This window comes from Elgaria multicarinata, chromosome 1 (genome assembly GCF_023053635.1).
Source record: "Elgaria multicarinata webbii isolate HBS135686 ecotype San Diego chromosome 1, rElgMul1.1.pri, whole genome shotgun sequence".
Taxonomy (NCBI): Eukaryota; Metazoa; Chordata; class Lepidosauria; order Squamata; family Anguidae; genus Elgaria; species Elgaria multicarinata.
In genome coordinates, this window is record NC_086171.1 from 212,469,481 (window position 1) to 212,488,367 (window position 18,887).

General features: G+C 48.2%; 1 protein-coding gene across 5 annotated transcripts in view; it reads right to left on the minus strand.

Annotated features, from left to right (window-relative positions):
* Positions 1-6,567: 6,567 nt before the first annotated feature.
* Positions 6,568-18,887, minus strand: part of TPD52L2 (TPD52 like 2) — a 40,469-nt gene continuing 28,149 nt past the window's right edge. For all 5 annotated transcript variants that reach the window (XM_063147435.1, XM_063147434.1, XM_063147436.1 and 2 more), the window contains 2 exons: positions 11,593-11,641; positions 6,568-6,862 (listed from right to left, as the gene is read on the minus strand). In XM_063147435.1, the coding sequence (XP_063003505.1) occupies positions 6,767-6,862; positions 11,593-11,641 (145 nt within the window). In that variant the 3' untranslated portion in view covers positions 6,568-6,766. The remainder of the gene's footprint in view (positions 6,863-11,592; positions 11,642-18,887) is intronic.

Consider the following 18,887-nt stretch of genomic DNA (forward strand, 5'->3'; position numbering starts at 1 on the left):
AGCGTATGAACTTTTAAAAATAAATTTTGATTGTTTTGTTTTAAAAACTACCACAAAAATCCCACGTGTCTGTTTGGCATTTATCATCTTAAGTTTACACGTTCAGCACCCACTCTGACAATCATTCACCTAAGCAGATATAACTCACAGCGCATTATTATATATATTAAAATCCATTCTCCAATTTAAACCCCTTTCTCCACATAGTTTGGAGGAAGGTGGGCTTTATCCCTTGCCTCAGGCGTATCAAGCGGTGGCGCTTGGCTTGAGCAGGGAGTAGCCTCGGCCGGGTCTGGTGTTCAGAGCCTGTGCTGCCCCATAAGAAGTGGTGGCAGACGTGAGGTCTGGTGTTCAGAGCCTGTGTCGTGGCAGCACCCACCCTCTGGAAGACCCCCCCTCGTGCAGTCGGGAGGCGGCAAACGTAACATCTTTTAAACGCTTCCTGAAGTCATACCTTTTTGCACAGGCTTTCCCTGGTTTTTAATGTAGCTGGTTTTATATTGCCTTTTCAACATTTTAATGTTTTAAATTTGTAGTGGTTACATTTTATGGTTTCTGGTTGTGCACTGCCCAGAGAATTTCGTCTTGATGGGCAGCATAAAAATGTAATAAATAAAAATAAATAATAGTCAAAACCTCACACCTACCCCCTATCCAAATATGGCCAGGATTAAAAGGCCGTTATTTAATACCATGGCTGGCCAAACGCCATTGTAAAATCAGCTTTTCAACTCCTTTCTTCTTGGCAGGAGTAAATTTCTAGGAAGGCAAATCTTGTGGCACCTTAAAGACTAATTGGCCTTGTTCAGATGCAAGGCGAAAGGCAACCTGGTGACCTCCAGCTGTTTCGGACTACAAATTTCCAGAATTGCTGACCATTTGCCATTCTGGCCAGGGCTAATGGGAGTTGAAGTTCAAACCAGCTGGATGCTACCCTCCTGGTTTAGCACTATGGGAATGAGCCTGGGGCTCATGTTTATTTATTTATTTATTACATTTATATCCCGCCCCATAGCCGAAGCTCTCTGGGTGGTTTACAAATGTTAAAACAGTGAACATTAAAAAGTATACAAATTTAAAACCATCAAAAAAATATTAAAACAGTGTAAAACAGCTCATTTTAAACACCTCCAGTGTGACTGCAAGATTGGAAGTATTTACTTCCGGTTTAGTTTACCATTAGGCCCAAACTGGGACAAACCAAGGTTAATTTCACCTATGGTGTGCCCAAACAAGCCAACTTCAAACCATGGTTTATGTGTCTGGCTTGTTCAGGCAAACCATGCCTCACTTTGCTCCAGTCCCATACAGGGACAAATTGTGATTAGCTGAATAGGAAGCAAATAGAGGCATGCTGAGGCCATCAGAGGTAGGGTGACCAGATGAAAAGGAGGACAGGGCTCCTGTATCTTTAACAGTTGTATTGAAAAGGAAATTTCAGCAGGTGTCTTTTGTATATATGGGGAACCTGGTGAATTTTCCTCTTCATCACAACACTTACAGCTGCAGGTGCCCTGCCCTCTTTTAAATCTGGTCACTCTAGTAGAGCTCCTGCAGCTTTAACTGCTGTGATGACGAGGGAATTTCACCAGGTTCTGCATGCATACAAATGACACCTGCTGAAATTCCCTTTTCCATGCAACTGTTAAAGATACAGGAGCCCTGTCCTCCTTTCCATATGGTCACCCTAATCAGAGCGAAAGGAAGCAGCAGCCAGGCACCCCTCCTCCATGCCTAGATCTGTATGAGGCTATAAGAGGGAAAGAAGGAGGAATCAGTAGCCCTTCCACTGTGTCCATGACCTTCTGGACTTTGCTACTAGTGACTAAATTTGCTTTTTTCCTCCTCCCTCCCAATCCTGTAACCTTTTGTGTCATGTTTTTTTACATTGTAAGCCGCCTTGGGAGCCTTTTTTGGCTAAAGAGCGGGATAAAACTGCTATAATTCTTCTTAAAAATGCTTCGGATTTCCTCACAGCCATGCCAGAAGTGCACAAGGCCAAGATTTCCCAGTCTCAGTCCTGTACTACTAAACTACAGGTTAGCATTCCATCTGAATGCAGCTACTGATTGTGGCATGAGCTTTTGTGGGCTACATATGAGGTGACAGACGAGAGTGATTTGTAGGGTGACCCTATGAAAAGGAGGACAGGGCTCCTGGATCTTTAACAGTTGCATAGAAAAGGGAATTTAAGCAGCGGTCATTTGTATATATGGAGAACCTAGTGAAATGCCCTCTTCATCACAACAGTTAAAGCTGCCCTCCTTTAAATCTGGTCACTCTAGCATAGCTCCTGCACTTTCACTGTTGTGATGAAGAGGGAATTTCACCAGGTGCGACATGCCTACAAATGACACCTGCTGAAATTCCCTTTTCTATGCAACTGTTAAAGATACAGGAGCCCCGTCCTCCTTTTCATATGGTCACCCTAGTGATTTGCAGTACAATGGGAAGGGACTTTTGACTTCCAAAAACAAATACCACTGAAATAATCTCTCGGCCACAGCTGGCCTTATGCTAACAGCTTTTGTTTGCCTACGTCCCTCACCTGTAAAATATCAATATTGATTGCCTTTGACCAGGTCTTTGTGCAGCTCTACTGACTTGATTCTCTGTGTTAGAACCCCTGGACTATAGTAACTAGGATGTGAGTTTGTACTTGAATACATAGCATGAGGTGCAGCCTTACACACACACTTGCACCTGGCTGTGGGTAGTGGACCTCGCAAGCCTAAAGCACGCCCATTTTACAATACATGTACTAGCAATTAGCCGGTTGTATTGCACACATCCCCAGGGGGGAAGACCATGCAGGAGAGTTGTTGGGCCAGGAAGGCGTGAAATACAAGAGGGGCAGAAGTCTGCGATATTTCTACGCAATGCCCAAGGTGCATACCAACAGTAACCACTCACAAGTTGAGCCAAGTGTGATGTGGCTGCAAAAAAAGCAAATGCTATTTTGGGCTGCATTAATAGGATAGCTTCCAAATCACGTGAGGTACTGGTTCCCCTCTATTCGGCCCTGGTTAGGCCTCATCTTGAGTATTGCGTCCAGCTCTAGGCTCCACAATTCAAGAAGGATGCAGACAAGCTGGAGCGTGTTCAGAGGAGGGCAACCAGGATGATCAGGGGTCTGGAAACAAAGCCCTATGAGGAGAGACTGAAAGAACTGGGCAGGTTTAGCCTGGAGAAAAGAAGATTGAGGGGAGACAGGAGAGCACTCTTCAAATACTTAAAAAGTTGTCACACAGAAGAGGGCCAGGATCTCTTCTCGATCCTCCCAGAGTGCAGGACATGGAATAATGGGCTCAAGTTAAAGGAAGCCAGATTTCAGCTGGACATCAGGAAAAACTTCCTGACTGTTAGAGCAGTATGACAATGGAATCAGTTACCTAGGGAGGTTGTGGGCTCTCCCACACTAGAGGCCTTCAAGAGGCAGCTGGACAACCATCTTGTCAAGTATGCTTTAGGGTGGATTCCTGCATTGAGCAGGGGGTTGGACTCGAGGGCCTTATAGGCCCCTTCCAGCTCTACTATTCTGATTCTGTGAAAGCTCTACCAACTTAAGGTAACATTTTGCGAGAAGTTGGCTCTAGCCGACGAATCTTATAAATTCTGTCAGAAGATTAAGCATCATTCTTCTCCAAGGATGTCTCTCAGGAACCTATTTCTATACCGCCCAATAACCTGCATCAGCTTTTGGGCCGTACAGAAATGTAATGAATGATAAAACCGCTTTTGCCAGTCCTCCTTGCATCGGTGCTGTACCTGGGCACACAGTTACCTCTCTGCTCCAAGCACCTCATCTCCCTCTTCGTTGCCAGCTCCTCTCCTCTCCTCTCCTCCAACTCTGATCTCATTATCCACCATCCCCGTCCCATTTATTGGAGATAACCGCCCCCCCCCCCCCATCACTCCTCTTTCGCAACGTTGGCCCAAATAAGTTGCATGTGCAAGGGCTGAACGAGGTTAATCACATCAGAGGCAAACTAGCGTGTCACCCATTTAGAAATTAGGGCTGTGCTTCGCTTCTCAGAACCGATAGCGGAGTGGCCTGATTTGCCTCTGACAAAGGCGGAGACGGATCAGGTTGGGGGAGCTGCAGATCAAGACCAAGCGGATCCTTCGCCTCGATCCGGAGCTCCGAAAAAAAGGTAAGTGTGGCGGGAGGGGGGCTTACCTGCCTCCGTTGCAGACAGCAGTGGCTTCAACTGAGGCCCAGGCCTCAGTTGAAGCCACCGCCAGACCGCGACGGAGGTGGGTGAGGGGGGCCTTACCTGGCGACGCCAACGCCGCTGCAGTCTGCGCGGCGGCAACAGCACCAGGAAAGGGGGCAGGGGGGAAGGGGGCTTACCTGCCTCCGTCGCGGTCCACTGGTGGCTTCAACTGAGGCTGCGGCCTGGTCTTCCTGTTTGAGGCCTCGGCCTCAGTTGAAGCCGCCGCCGCCGGACTGCGACGGAGGCAGGTAAGTGGTGAGGGGGGCCTTACCTGGCTCCGGATGCTCGGATTTGCTTCGAACTGGGCATGAATGTGGATACATGTATAAGCTCTTATGGTGCCGATTTTGAGGTTTCTAACGTTAAAAGTAAAAAAGTTATAGGCGTTTGATTTTCAATGCAAGTCTGGGGGGGGGGGAGGGAAACACGGAGCTCCGATCCGAATCCGGAGCCCTGCAGCAGATCGGAACGGAGCATAGGCGGATCCACACAGGGCAGGGCGGACCTGATCCGGAAGTTGAGGATTGGGATCCAGTACAGATCGGGGGGTCCGTGCACAGCCCTATTAGAAACGTTTGACTTCCTTCCGTAATGCAAGGAGGGGGTCCCTCATGAGCCACGCGCCAATGGCGCACGAACACACACAGAAAACACCCAGGCAGATTTGAGAGCTGCTCAAGTATGAAGACACACACTTTGCTTTTCCAAAATGAATATTTTATTGACAAAGTTTTCCCCCAAATGGTTACCTGTGCAGGAGAAACAGTTCCGTCTCTTCCAAAAACTCCCCGTCCCATTGACACGACACCCCCCCACCCACTCACCCTCCGAACTCCAGCAAATGACACCCTCACACCCCACAGTTTCGCTACGTCTACTGTGCCAGGCTCACAGAGTTTAGCAGTCACCCGTCAGCAGAACAGGACATGGGGGAAGAGTTCTACACTCAGCATGTACGTGTCAAAACTTGCTTCTCGAAGGACCGGAGAAAGAGGGTCAAGGAAGAGCCTAAAGTCTTCTGGGGTGACAATGCCGTGAAGCGAAGAGCTTTACTGATATGTACTTGGGGCACCGCTGAAGTCCCACTGAGCCTCTAAGGCACAGAAAGGTTTCGATAACTGAAGAGGCACCTCTGCCTTAGAACTAGAACCGCCAGAACAGTGGAAGCGTCTCAGCCTTTTTGAAAACACTACCGCTCCTAAGCACAAAGGGCACGGAGTGAAAACTGGGAGCCCAAACCGTGATCCTCACCTGAGGCCAGGACTGGGCGAAAGGGCTGTGGAACAAAAAGCGAAGGAGCTTGAAGTCTTGTCCCCACCTGAAGAATACAGAAGGTTTAAGGAGGCTCCTGGCAGAAGAACCGTTCCAAGAGGAAGGAAGAGAAAGACGCCTGCAGAATGAAGCTCCTGTAGCTGAGAAGTATGTTCTTCCCCAATCTGATTAAATGGGCAGCTGCTAGAGGCCTAAACTGAAGGACAGAGAAGCAAGTTCCACACCACCACCGAGAGAGAGAGAACAAGCACGTGCAGCCACGCGCCACTGAGATGAACACAAGACCCAGCACATCCGCATGCGGTTAACTATGGGAGGATGCAGAAACCCAGTGCTTCAACCCCTCTTGCCCCCCTGGGAAAAAAAAACACTATTCGCGCTTGATATAAAAACGAGTTATAAACGAGTAAAGCAGGTGGTGATGTAAGGCTTGTGTTTCAACGTCAGCTTCCGCATCCAAAAGGTAGATTGCCCCTAAATGACGACGCTAATAGCTGGTTATCTTGTGAAGTCCACTGCATTCCCCAAAAAATAAAAATAAAGATTCTGAGATTCATTAAAGCTAGAGAAATGAGTGTAGCAAGCTAGGCAGTTGCTAAATAGGAGGCTCCTCTCTGGGAGCCCCGAAGGAGCGGACCAGTGGGGGACGGGGAGGCCTATCTGACCCCCCCACCCCCCCACGCACATTTGGTTATATATCTTAGCGGAGACGGGAAATTAAGAACGCTTTCCTGGCTGCTCCCAAATGCACAGGAAGCAGAGGGAGCCGTGAGAGAAGAAAAGCTAGCTAGCTACAGAACAGAAGATGGAGCAACCAATATGCACTCAAGGCTCCCTGTACAGCTAGCACACCCTGTAACTACTTTCCATATTATATAAAGAAATAAGATGTTGCTTGTAGAGGGTGTTTTTTTTGGGGGGGGGTAGAGAAGAGGAGAGTGCAGGCCTTGGATGCCTAAAAAGGCAGTTTGGGTCAAAACTGCAGAATCCCCAATTGCCGGTGCACAGCTCCCAAAAAGGAAGGCCAGCAACGCGTTCCGTCTAGAAACCTTTAGTGTAAAATATAGAAGTGTACAAAAAACGGTGTGTTCACTTTATTGGACCTGAAGAATCCAGCAGCAAAAAAAGAAAGAAAAGAAAAAGGGGTCTACGTTATGATGGTGGGTGGATCTCTCTCTTCAGAGCGGGAGCTGTGCCCCGCCGTTTTCTTTTGCTGTTGCATGATGGGAAGAGCAAGGGGCAGGGCTCTGGCAGCCCAGCACCACCGTGCCGTAGACTTAGAAAGGTGCGTGGTCCTGGGGGGGCTTGTCGCCAGATGCTGACGGGGAGTTGAGTTCGTCGGCGCCGTTATCTCTGCCGCCCACCACTTTGGACTGGAGGGGGAAAGGAAGAAAAGGGGGGGTGAACAGGGTAGAGTCGAAATCAGTCAGTTTGTCACTTTACAAGTAGACAGACACCTCTCCCCACTCTATACACACACACACTCAATTTAACTGCACTGCCTGGCAGGATACAACCGTGTTCTGAGTCCCTTGGTGGAACATGAGCTTCCTCTGCCCTGCTGGGCTCAGAGCAGAAGTGGGCCAGTACAGCCTTTGAACACAGATGGAGGGATGGGCCTGACTGGGGGGGGGGGGAGAGAACACACACCCCCACCAGGCAGCATGGGAATCTGGATCTCCTGAAGAAGCCTAATCTGGACCCTGAGGACGTTAACAACTACAGGCTGGTGGCTAATATCCCTTTCCTGGGCAAGGTGCTTGAGCGGGTGGTTGCAGGACAACTCCAGACACTCTTGAATGAAACGGATTATCTAGATCCATTTCAATCGGGTTTCAGGCCTGGTTTTGGAATGGAAACTGCCTTGGTCGCCCTGTGGGATGACCTCTGCCGGGAGAGAGACAGGGGGAGTGCGACCCTGTTGGTTCTCCTGGACCTCTCAGCGGCCTTCGATACCATCGACCATGGTATCCTTCTGGATAGGTTGACTGAGCTTGGAGTGGGAGGTACTGCGTTGCAGTGGTTCCGCTCCTACTTGGATGGCCGATTCCAGAAGGTGGTGCTGGGGGATTATTGCTCTGTGCCGTGGCTCCTAAGCCATTGGGTTCCACAGGGCTCTATTTTATCCCCTATGCTGTTTAACGTATACATGAAGCCGCTGCGGGAGGTTATCCGGAGATGTGGACTGAGGTGTCATCAATATGCGGATGATACCCAGCTCTACCTTTCCTTTTCATCAAACCCAGGTGAGGCAGTGACTGTTCTGAACCAGTGCCTGGATGAGGGCTAACAAACTGAGACTCAATCCAGACAAGACGGAGGTACTGTTCATCTGTCCGGCGAGGTGATGTTTGCCCTGTCCTGGACGGGGTTGCACTCTCCCTAAAGGATCAGGTCCGTAGTTTGGGGGTGCTCTTGGATCCAGAACTGTCACTTGAGGCACAGGTGAACTCAGTGGCAAAGAGCACCTTTTATCAGCTTAGGTTGATATACTAACTGCACCCTTATCTGGACAGAGATAGCCTAGCCACAATTATCCATGCTCTGATAACCTCTCGTTTGGATTACTGCAAAGCGTTATACGTGGGGCTTCCTTTGAAAACGGTCCGGAAGCTTCAGCTGGTACAAAACAGGGCAGCCCGTTTACTAACAAGGACTGGCTGGCGAGATTACATTACGCCAGTCCTTTTACAACTTCATTGGCTGCCAGTCCAGGTCCGGGCCCGATTCAAAGTGCTGGAATTGACATTTAAAGCCCTAAACGGTTTGGGGCCACGTTATTTGAAGGAACGCCTCCTCCCATATGTACCTGCCCGGACCTTAAGATCATCTACAGGAGCCCTTCTCCGTAAGCCCCTGCCAAAGGAAGTGAGGCAGGTGGCTACTAGGAGGAGGGCTTTCTCCGCTGTGGCACCCCGGTTGTGGAATGAGCTCCCCAGAGAGGTCTGCCTGGCGCCTACACTGTACTGCTTTCGTCGCCAGCTGAAGACCTTTTTATTCTCTCAGTATTTTAACACTTAATTTTAACTTAAATTTAAATTTTACTGTTCTAACTCTGTATTTTAATCTTATATCAATTTTGCTGCGTGGTTTTATCCTGGTTGTGCTTTTATTTATTTATTTATTACATTTCTATACCGCCCAATAGCCGAAGCTCTCTGGGCAGTTCACAAAAATTAAAATCATAGTAAAACAATCAACAGGTTAAAAGCACAAATACACAATACAATATAAAAAGCACAACCAGAATAAAAACCACGCAGAAAAATTGATATAAAATTAAAATACAGAGTTAAAACAGTAAGATTTAAATTTAAGTTAAAATTAAGTGTTAAAATACTTCCACAACAGGGGTGCCACAGCGGAGAAAGCCCTCCTCCTAGTAGCCACCTGCCTCACTTCCTTTGGCAGGGGCTCACGGAGAAAGGCCCCTGTAGATGATCTTAAGGTCCGGGCAGGTACATATGGGAGGAGGCATTCCTTTTATACTGTATTTTGTATTTGTGCTTTTAACCTGTTGGTTGTTTTATTATGGTTTTAATTTTTGTGAACCGCCCAGAGAGCTTTGGCTATTGGGTGGTATAAAAATGTAATAAATAATAATAATAATAATAATAATAATAATAATAATAATAATAATAATAATGGGAAGCTGCAGAAACGTCACAGGGGAGGCACATGCAGTGAGAGATTGGAGACTTCAAAACCAACCCAGACTGTGGGGCTGCAGCCTAGCCAGAACTGATGCGCATTAAGGGGGTACACATATATGCTTGTTGGGATCACGTGGCTGGTGGAGCGCAGACCGTGGCGTATGAGCGAAGTGGAAACCCGATGGGTGTTAGGAGGAGCTAAGAAAGAGTTGAAACACACGCCTTGGAACACCTGTCCAAAGTGGGGAGAAAAGCTCTTTCCGCAGGCCAGCTAGATTAAAAAAACTCCGATTTTAAAATCTCTTCACTGGCTGCCAATTAGTTTCCGGGCGAAGTATAAAGTGTTGGTAAGCCCTACAGGGTTTGGGTGCAGGCTACCTGCGGGATTGCCTTCTCCCGTACAATCTGCCCTGCACACTCAGGTCTGTGGTGTTGCTCATCCAAGCTAACTGGCCTTTGCTCGGGTGAGGATGCACATCACTATCCAGGGTCACCAGTCATGAAAGACCCACTTTCTAAAACATTCTCTCTGGCCAACATGATCCATCACCCAGCTTTGCTGCGACCCATCTGGACTGATGGCTTCTTGGGAAAAAGATGTTTTCAGGAGGCGCCAAAAGGAGTACAAGGTTGGCACCTGCCTGACCTCCAGAGGCAGGGAATTCCACAGGAGGGGCGCCACCACGCTGAAGGCTCTTCCCCCGGTGGGTTTGTCCACAACGAGAGACCCTGTATCCAGGAAAGCTGGCCAGAAGCTTACAACTGGCCAGGTGGCCCCACAAGAAGGATTTATTATTATTTATTTAAAATATTTATATACCGCTCCCCATTGAAAAAATTCAGAGCGGTGTACAAGATAAAATGAAAATAAAAACAGAATAAAACAGTTAGAACAAAATTTAAAAGAAGCAAAAACAGAGATTCAAGGCTGCATGTTAGAGAAAGGCTTCTTGGAATAAAGATGTTTTCAGGAGGCGCCAAAAGGAGTACAAGGTTGGCACCTGCCTGACCTCCAGAAGCAGGGGATTCCACAGGAGGGGGGCCACCACGCTGAAGGCTCTTCCCCTGGTGGACTCCAATCGGAGGATGGATCTAGGTGGAACCACCAGGAGCAGGCCCTCGGATGACCTCAGTGACCGGGCAGGTTGGTAAGGGAGAAGGCCCTCTCTCAGGTATCCTGGTCCCAAGTTGTTTAGGGCTTTGCACATAAGTACAAGAACCTTAAACCTGGCCCGGTAGTGAATAGGCAGCCAGTGCAGTTCCCTCAGCAGAGGAGTTACATGCTGGAAAGGGGCAGCTCCAGACAACAGCCGAGCTGCAGCGTTCTGCACTAGCTCCAGCTTCCGGAGCAGCTTCAAGGGCAGCCCCACATAGAGCGCGTTGCAGTAATTTATTTATTATTTATTTATTTATTACATTTCTATACCGCCCAATAGCCGAAGCTCTCTCAGTAATCTAATCTTGAGGTTACCAATGCCTGTACCACCGTGGCCAAGCTATCCCTGTCCAGGAGAGGCCGTAGTTGGCAAACCAACCGAAGATGGTAAAAGGCACTCCGAGACGTGGTGGCTACTTGAGCCTCCAACGACAGAAATGGGTCTAAGAGAACCCCCAAACTACGAACTTGTTCTTTCAGAGGCAGAGCAACCCCATCCAGAACAGGCAATGAGCCTGTCTCCCGGACTCGGGAACCACTCACCCACAGGGCTTCCGTCTTGCCAGCCCATTACTGAGTCTAGGCACTGGTCCAGGACCTGCACAGCCTCATCTGATTCAGTTGTCACAGGGAGATAGAGCTGCGTGTCATCAGCGTATTGATGGCATTTAGCTCCAAATCCCCTAATGACCACTCCCAACGGCTTCATATAGATGTTAAATAACACTGGGGACAAGATGGTGCCCTGCGGCACTCCGTAGCTCAATTGCCAGGAGGCCGAGGAGTGGTCAGCCAATGCTACTCTCTGAAAACGACCCCGTAGGTAGGACCGTCAGGGAAGAAGGATGGAGGACTGTTTGCTCTAGCGCAGTGGTCGTCAATCAAAATGTGACCGAAAAGTGGGTTGCGAGATCAGTCCAGAGGGGTCGCAGCAAAGCTGGGTCACGGATCATGTTAGCCAGAGAGAACATTGTAGAAAGTGGGTGCAATGTTGCAGGCTGGGAATCCGAGTTGGGTCTCAGATCTGGACCAGTTGAAGACCACTGCTCTAGTGCAAAGAGTAGCTTAGAAGAGGAGATCTATTAAATTATCTCTGATGTTCTATGGTCTTTGTACCCTACACCCTTTTACTGTGTTCCACATAAGATGGTCTCCAGCCATTTCCATGGGTGCCCCTCCCTGGTCTTTTGCAATATGTAAGCCGCACTCGCAGGCTCTTAAGACGGCAAGCATCTTTTTCATCAATCAGAACGGCAATTGCATTTCTCTCACGCACTGTAGAGAGGAAACTTACCTTTATGGTTCCAACTCGATCTTCGAAAGATTTGAAGGTTGCCGAGTTTCTTAAAGAAAAAAAGGAGTCGTCAAGTCAAAGAAGAAGTTGTGATGGCATATTAGAGACTTTCAGTTTTGAGGTAGTCAACCTTGCTTGTGGCGAGGTGTCTGGTAACCCCTCAAGAGCACTGAGCATGGCCTCAACAAATGCTTGGTTCTACTATACATATTCACCCCATTTCAGAGAAATGAAGATGTGAACAACTTCAGTGGAGGCTGATATCAAAACTGTAAACAATAAAGGGATTTCATTTTAGGATTCTAGCAGGAAGAAGTCCAAAAGCACAACACGGTGTACCCAAAATGCAACATGAGCAAAGTTTTAAGTAACGAGTTCAAAAGTATCTCCATCAACTCCTTGCTCCAACTAGCTTAGTTAGGTGATTAAGTGCTCACTTAACTGCTAAATTTCCATACCTGAGCAGCCGGCTCACACAGTCCGTTGAGGCTCTAGTGATCAAATTAAGGTTCGGCCTGGCTGATGAGTTGGTTTCCATGGATGAGCACTTGACCCACAAGAAAACGTGTTGGTCGTTTCAGAAAACTAAAACAGTACTGTGCAATCAAGTCACCCATTACACACAACGACATGCTGCTGACATTTTATTGTGGGTTGGTAATTGGGTGGTTGTTGGTTGCTTACATGCCTGAACTTTGACCAAAACTGAATTTAGTAGAAAAATGCATCTTCATGATGTGCCCACAGAAGATACACTGAAAGGACATGAGCTGCAGTTAAGGTCGGGCCTTGTTCTTATGAAGGGAAAAGTCAAAGCAGGGATCGTAGCTGACAGTGGGTGGAGCCAGATCAGATGGTGGGTGGAGCCACAGCCCACTCTGTGCTGTCACACCAACAAGTTCCAGCAGCAGGGAGAGCAAGAGGGCTACAGGGGTGGCCAACATTGTGGACACTTTTTGACATTTTCATGTTTTGCAACTTTGCATGTTTATAGAAAACGTTCTGTTTCACGAAATTCAGATGTTTATATATCAACTGAAAGAGAATTTAATGCTGAGTTCAATACAAAAAAAAAACAGAATGCAAATATCTGCAGTACAAAAAAAGTTGTGCTTACTTTAGTCTAAAAACAAACACCGGTGTGATTGAGTGAAGAAGTGGATTGGAATCGCAAACCCTACTGGCCAATCACAGTCCTTGTTCTGTGGACCAATCACATGGCAGTAGCTGCGATACATCCTGTTTCAAGTTGGGGAAAGTCAGTTTTGCTGTTTGTTCTGTAACTGAAGCGCAATTGGAGATTGTGTGAATATTTGAAGTAGTTCTCAAATTAAAAGTATGTACGTACTGTACGTCATAAATAGAGCAATGGCAGCAAAGAAAAGAGTAGATCGGACACCCAGGAGAAGAAGCAAGATTCTTATATTACGTGAATCAGATCTTTCAATTGATATATAAACATTTGAATTTCGTGAAACAGAACATTTTCTATAAGCGTGCAAAGTTGTAAAACATGAGAAATTCAAGAAGCGTCCACATTTTGGCCACCGCTGTACAAAAAAAGGCTAGGGGAAGGGAGATGCGGCCTGTGTGTTGCCCAACCCACTGTAGACTTTAAAAGAACTAATTTCTATGACATGCAGGGATCGTAGAATCATAGAATAGCAGAGTTGGAAGGGGCCTACAAGGCCATCGAGTCCAACCCCCTGCTCAATGCAGGAATCCACCCTAAAGCATCCCTGACAGAGGGTTGTCCAGCTGCCTCTTGAAGGCCTCTAGTGTGGGAGAGCCCACAACCTCCCTAGGTAGCTGATTCCATTGTCCTACTGCTCTAACAGTCAGGAAGTTTTTCCTGATGTCCAGCCGGAATCTGGCTTCCTTTATCAGCCAGACACTGTTTTCTTGAACAGATGCTCGCCTGCAACCTAGTCAAAGACAACATGCAAACACACAACTCTGCCTCTCCTTTTCATAAAATGCCAAGGAAGCTGACTGGAGGCAGTAACGGACTGGATGAAGGCCAACAAACTAAGTCTTAAACCCAGACAAGACAGAGGAGCTCCTTTCAGCAAGAACCTTGCTGAAAGGCAGGCTTCCAAGTCCTCAAAGAAGCAGGTTTGCATTCTGGGGTGCTTTTGTGTTCATCTGGATGACCAGGTGGCAACCATAGCCAAGCACACAGTTGGCCAGCTGAGGCGTGTGTTCCAGCTGCACCTATTCCTGAGAAGGCCAGACCTGGCCATGGTAACACATGCCTTAGTTCAGCCTTCCCCAACCTGGTGCCCTCCAGCTGTCTTGGTCTTCCAATTCCCATCACCCACAGCAGCATGGGCAATGATCAGGAATCCTGGGAGTAGTTGTCTAAAGTATCTAGGGGGCACCAGGTTGGGAAAGGCTGTCCAAGTCACACCCAGGTTGGATTCCTGCAACACATTCTAAATGGGGCTACCTCTGGGAGAGTCTTCAGAAGCTTCATTCGGGCCAGAATGCAGCTGCAAGAACGTCAGTGAGCGCAAGCGCATGGGATCATGTTCCACCAGTCCTAAAACAGCTGCATCGGTTGCTAGTTTGCTTCCAGGCACAATTCAACATGCCGACAATCACCTTAAAGTCCTAAACGACTCCGCCACAGAAGACTTTAGCGACCACCTCCTTCCAAGTTAACTTTTCTGCTCCCAAAGGAGAGGGCCTTCTCCAAATCCCATCTAGGGCATCTCTCTGGGCCTGCACGAATGAAGTGTGTCTGGCCTCCTCCCTCACTGCTTTCCGCTAGTTACTGAAATGCATTTCATTTCAACAGGGCTATTGTCCGATGGAACAAATGTCTGGGTTTTAACTGTTGATCCTTTCTTCTTGACTTATTGTTAAGAACATAAGAAGAGCCCTGTTGGATCAGACTGAGGGCCCAGCTAGTCCAGAACTCTGTTCACACAATGCCAGCTGTTGACCAGGGAGCCACAAGCAGGACACGGTGCAAAAGCACCCTCCAGCCCATGTTCCCCAGCAACTAGTCTCCAGAGCCTTACTGCCTCAGATACTGGAGGTAGCACATAACCATCAGGGCTAGTAGCCATGGATGACCTTCTCCTCCAGGAATGTATCCAACCCCCTTTTAAAGCCATCCAAATTGGTGGCCATCACTACACCTTCATAGAATCATAGAATAGCAGAGTTGGAAGGGGCCTACAAGGCCATCGAGTCCAACCCCCTGCTCAATGCAGGAATCCACCCTAAAGCATCCCTGACAGATGGTTGTCCAGCTGCCTCTTGAAGGCCTCTAGTGTGGGAGAGCCCACAACCTCCCTAGGTAGCTGATTCCACTGTCGCACTGCTCTAACAGTCAGGAAGTTTTTCCTGATGTCCAGCCGGAATCTGGCTTCCTTTAACTTGAGCCCGTTATTCCGTGTCCTGCACTCTGGGAGGATCGAGAAGAGATCCTGGCCCTCCTCTGTGTGACAACCTTTTAAGTATTTGAAGAGTGCTATCATGTCTCCCCTCAATCTTCTCTTCTCCAGGCTAATCTTCTCTTCTCCTTGTGGTAGCGAGTTCCATAGTTTAGCTATTCTCTGTGTGAAGGACTTCCTTTCATTTGTCCTGAATCTCCCACCAATCAGCTTCATGGAAGGACCCCACTGGGTTCTAGTGTTCTTCTGTTTTACGTTTTCGCGAAATTGTAACTTCCAAGAATTGAAAGCCACTTTGAATGGTGTTTTTGTATCAGAAGGAATGAATATTAAAGTTCTAACAAATAAATAAAACACGCTGGTTTGTATTTTTAACTGTACTTGGTTGTTCAGTGCCCCAAGAACCTTGCTGAAAGGCAGGCTATACATTCCAGTGACTATTAATAATACCCAACTTCATCCTAAACTTTTGGATGTATAACACTGCACACGCCCACCCCATTCTACCCACCGCAGCAAATACAGATCTGGAGGAAGAGATGGGACTTGAGCTACGTTACCTCATTGCTGGCATACTTATCGAGTGACGAATGGAGTAGCTGCTACTCGGAAGCATTAAAGGGGAAAGGAGGAAACATTAGAAGCAGTTAAAACCCAGGAAGTCACCCGGCACCCGGTCATCCCCATCGCATCCGTTCGGATGATTCATGTACAAGTTGCAAAGCTGAGAGAGAGAGACGTCCTCAGTGCAGGATTGGTGTTTTGGGGGGGTAGGGATTAGGGTTGTGCAGCGCCTCGGACGAATGTCCGAATCCGAGCCGAGGCAGGCAGATTCAGCCCGCCTCGCCTCAGTTCCAAGGCGTTTCTGGTTCAGCCCAAGGCGCCCCAAAGCCGAAGCTGATCAGCTCCAAAGCTTCGGAGCGGCACTGGGCCAGTTACCTGCTGCCATTGCCACCGCCTCGCTCCTGCCGGCTGCCGTTATTAACGACAACGACGAATCTGAGAAGAATCAGGCCACGATTTTAAGTTTAGTGCCTCTATGGCTACCGTAGTTTGTGGCCATAGAGGTACTAAACTGTTTAGTTAGTACCTCTTTGGCCACAAACTACAGTGGCCATAGAGGTACTAATCAGAGCCCCCGCGATATCTTAAAATCACAGCCTGGTTCTTCTTGTCGTCGGCATCAGAGGCGTCGATGGTGGCAGGAGCGAGGCAACAGCGGCAGGTAAGCAGGGAGAGCAGGGAAAGGGAGGCTTTTCTGGGTGTTGGCTGCGCCCAGAAATGGCTGAGTCGCCTCGGAGGGCCCGAATCTCGCCTTGGCTTCGGCCCCAAAGCAAGGCGGGCAACCCCCAAAGCACCGCGAAGCAAATCGGGGCTCCGAATCAGCCTTTGAGCTGAATTGGGGGTCAGTGCACAGCCCTAGTAGGGATACAGTTTACATAGAAATATTTATTTATTTATTACATTTTTATACCGCCCAATAGCCGAAGCTCTCTGGGGGGTTCACAAAAGATATCTATGTTGTTTTGTTTTTTAAAAAATCAACAACCATAGAAATATCTATGGCTTAGTTCCTTCGCTCTTTTCCTATCTAGCACACTAGACCGGGCATCTAAAAACACAAATGCTTTACTAGAAGGCTCCGTGCAGTTCCGGTACCAGTGCCCCCACCCACCCTAGAAAATTCCTCCAGAGAAGAGAGGACAACGTAAATGGGTTTAGAATTAAAAGCAAAGGATCCCAGTGCCCTGCACAAACAGCCTCATCGCCAAATGGTAAGAAATTGGGCACACAATGTCATTGCTTGTCTTGGGACATAAAGGGCGCAATGCTATGGGTGTTTAGACGGGGGAAGGAAACACCCTGCAACTCCCAGCATGCCTGGCTGGGGGCCTCCTGGGAGTTGTGAGCCTTTTTTTCTGGCTCAACATGCATAGGATTGCTCCTGAAGAATAGGATAGGAAAAGGGGTGCCTAAAGCAGCCCTCTTGCCGTCCAATACGTCTGAAGAGCTTCAGGTTGAGGAAGTTTCTCATTATTTCCAAATGCACATAATGGTTTATAGCACAGATATAATCAAGAAAGGTCACTGCCCGAAACAGCTTACAGTCTAGATCTGCTAGTGGCACAAGGATTTGGTCTAAGGGGCAGTGTTCCAGCCCACTGTCTCACTGCAAAAGGAGAAGACCGCATGATGCGCTGAGGCCAAAGAGTACAGAGGAACTGCAATTCAACTAGAGGCGGCAGCAGCAGCATTTCGCTTGGCTCTGCGCGGAGTGCAAAACCTCCCACAGAACACCACTTAATTTAGGGGGAAGCCTTTTAATACGGTGCTCTGGCCAAGGGACCAGGGAGAGAGGCAGCTGGCCCCTGACCAAGGCCTGGAGTTACATCTATATAAAGAAAGAGGCAATGCAACACACCATTGCCAATGCTGCAAAGTAGCAGTGGAACCTGAGCGGCCTTTGCTGCACGATAAATCCCCCAACTAGCATTCGTGGAAGCTCCAGCCGAGCATGCAGTGAAACCTTCGGAGATGTTGACACTGCAGGTGTGGCTGTGAGCATAAAACGTTGCCTCCTTCTGGGTTAGACCAGTGGTCCGCCCAGCCCAGAATTAGCTGCTCTACAGAGTCTTGAACTGTTTTCTCTGGCTTCACCTGAGCCAAACACTGAAAGAAGCCAGGGGGGAAAGCTGTTAAAACTCTTGTACGGCCAGCTGCTGAACACTTCAAACGAGTTCTGAACACAACACGCCCCAGAGCGCAGCATTCTGTGCCTGAACTGCTAGGCGTTTGTGAGCATGGATGCATCGTGGGAGGCTAAGCGGCCTCGGGGAGCTGGGACACTCTGCTTTTGGGAGTTCCCTGCAAAGGTGGAGGCAGCATGTACAGAAGGCTCAAGCGTTTGAAGGCTGGAGAGACCGTTGACCTTCGTGACTTCCTATTCCCTCTCTTTCAGCTGAGAGTCAGCCTCACATTCTAAACAGTGCGCACCTCTGAAAATAATCTTGCTTAACTAGATTCCCCGTGGATATAGTTCTACACAGTCTTACCTAAAAGAATGCGAGAAGGGATGGGCCCTAGGAGAATCCAGCGGCAGCAGGAAGTGAAAGCAGTGAAAGACAGCCAATTAGGAACACATTTCAAACCCACCCAGTAGACACATTAAGAAGGGGCAAGGAACAAGCAATGGCACCAGGAGAGGTTACACCCCTGGCACTGGGCATTTCCTCGGCTGGCATTCATGCGTCAAAGTCAAACAAAAGTAACATTTCATTTCCAACCGATAACTCTGCAAGTACATGGCAAGTCCTTATAAATACCAACAAGTACCGTATTTCTTCGATTGTAAGACGCACACTAATTTCAGTACCACCAACGGGGGGGGGGGGGAACCCTAAGACATACCTGTGATTCTAAGACGCACCCCGTTTTTAGAGATGTTTATGGGGGGGGGGAAGTGCGTCTTAGAATCGAAGAAATAGGGTAATATACTCAGCAACCTCCTGCTTTTCAGCCAGTCAGAACCACCACTGACAGGTTCATCAGGTTACCTTAATCCCCCTGCCCCCCAAATTGATACCTGAAGGGTTCACATGCAAGGGGCAGAAAAGGAAGATAAAATGTAGAATTAAAGACACACTGGCTCCGTTCAGAAGACACCTTAAACCATGGTTTTAACCACGTAAGGCTTTTTGCCTTATACACCATGGTTAAAGCCGTGGTTTAAGGTGTCTTCTGAACAGGGCCACTGACGGACATGGGACAGTAGCCTGGCCTTTCCCTTTAGACATCTCCAACAGAACTACAAGATTGCAGGGTGGTGGAATAATACATCTGTGGCAGATCCTGGTTGTAGAGTCCACAGGAAATGACAAAGGAGCTTCCAAC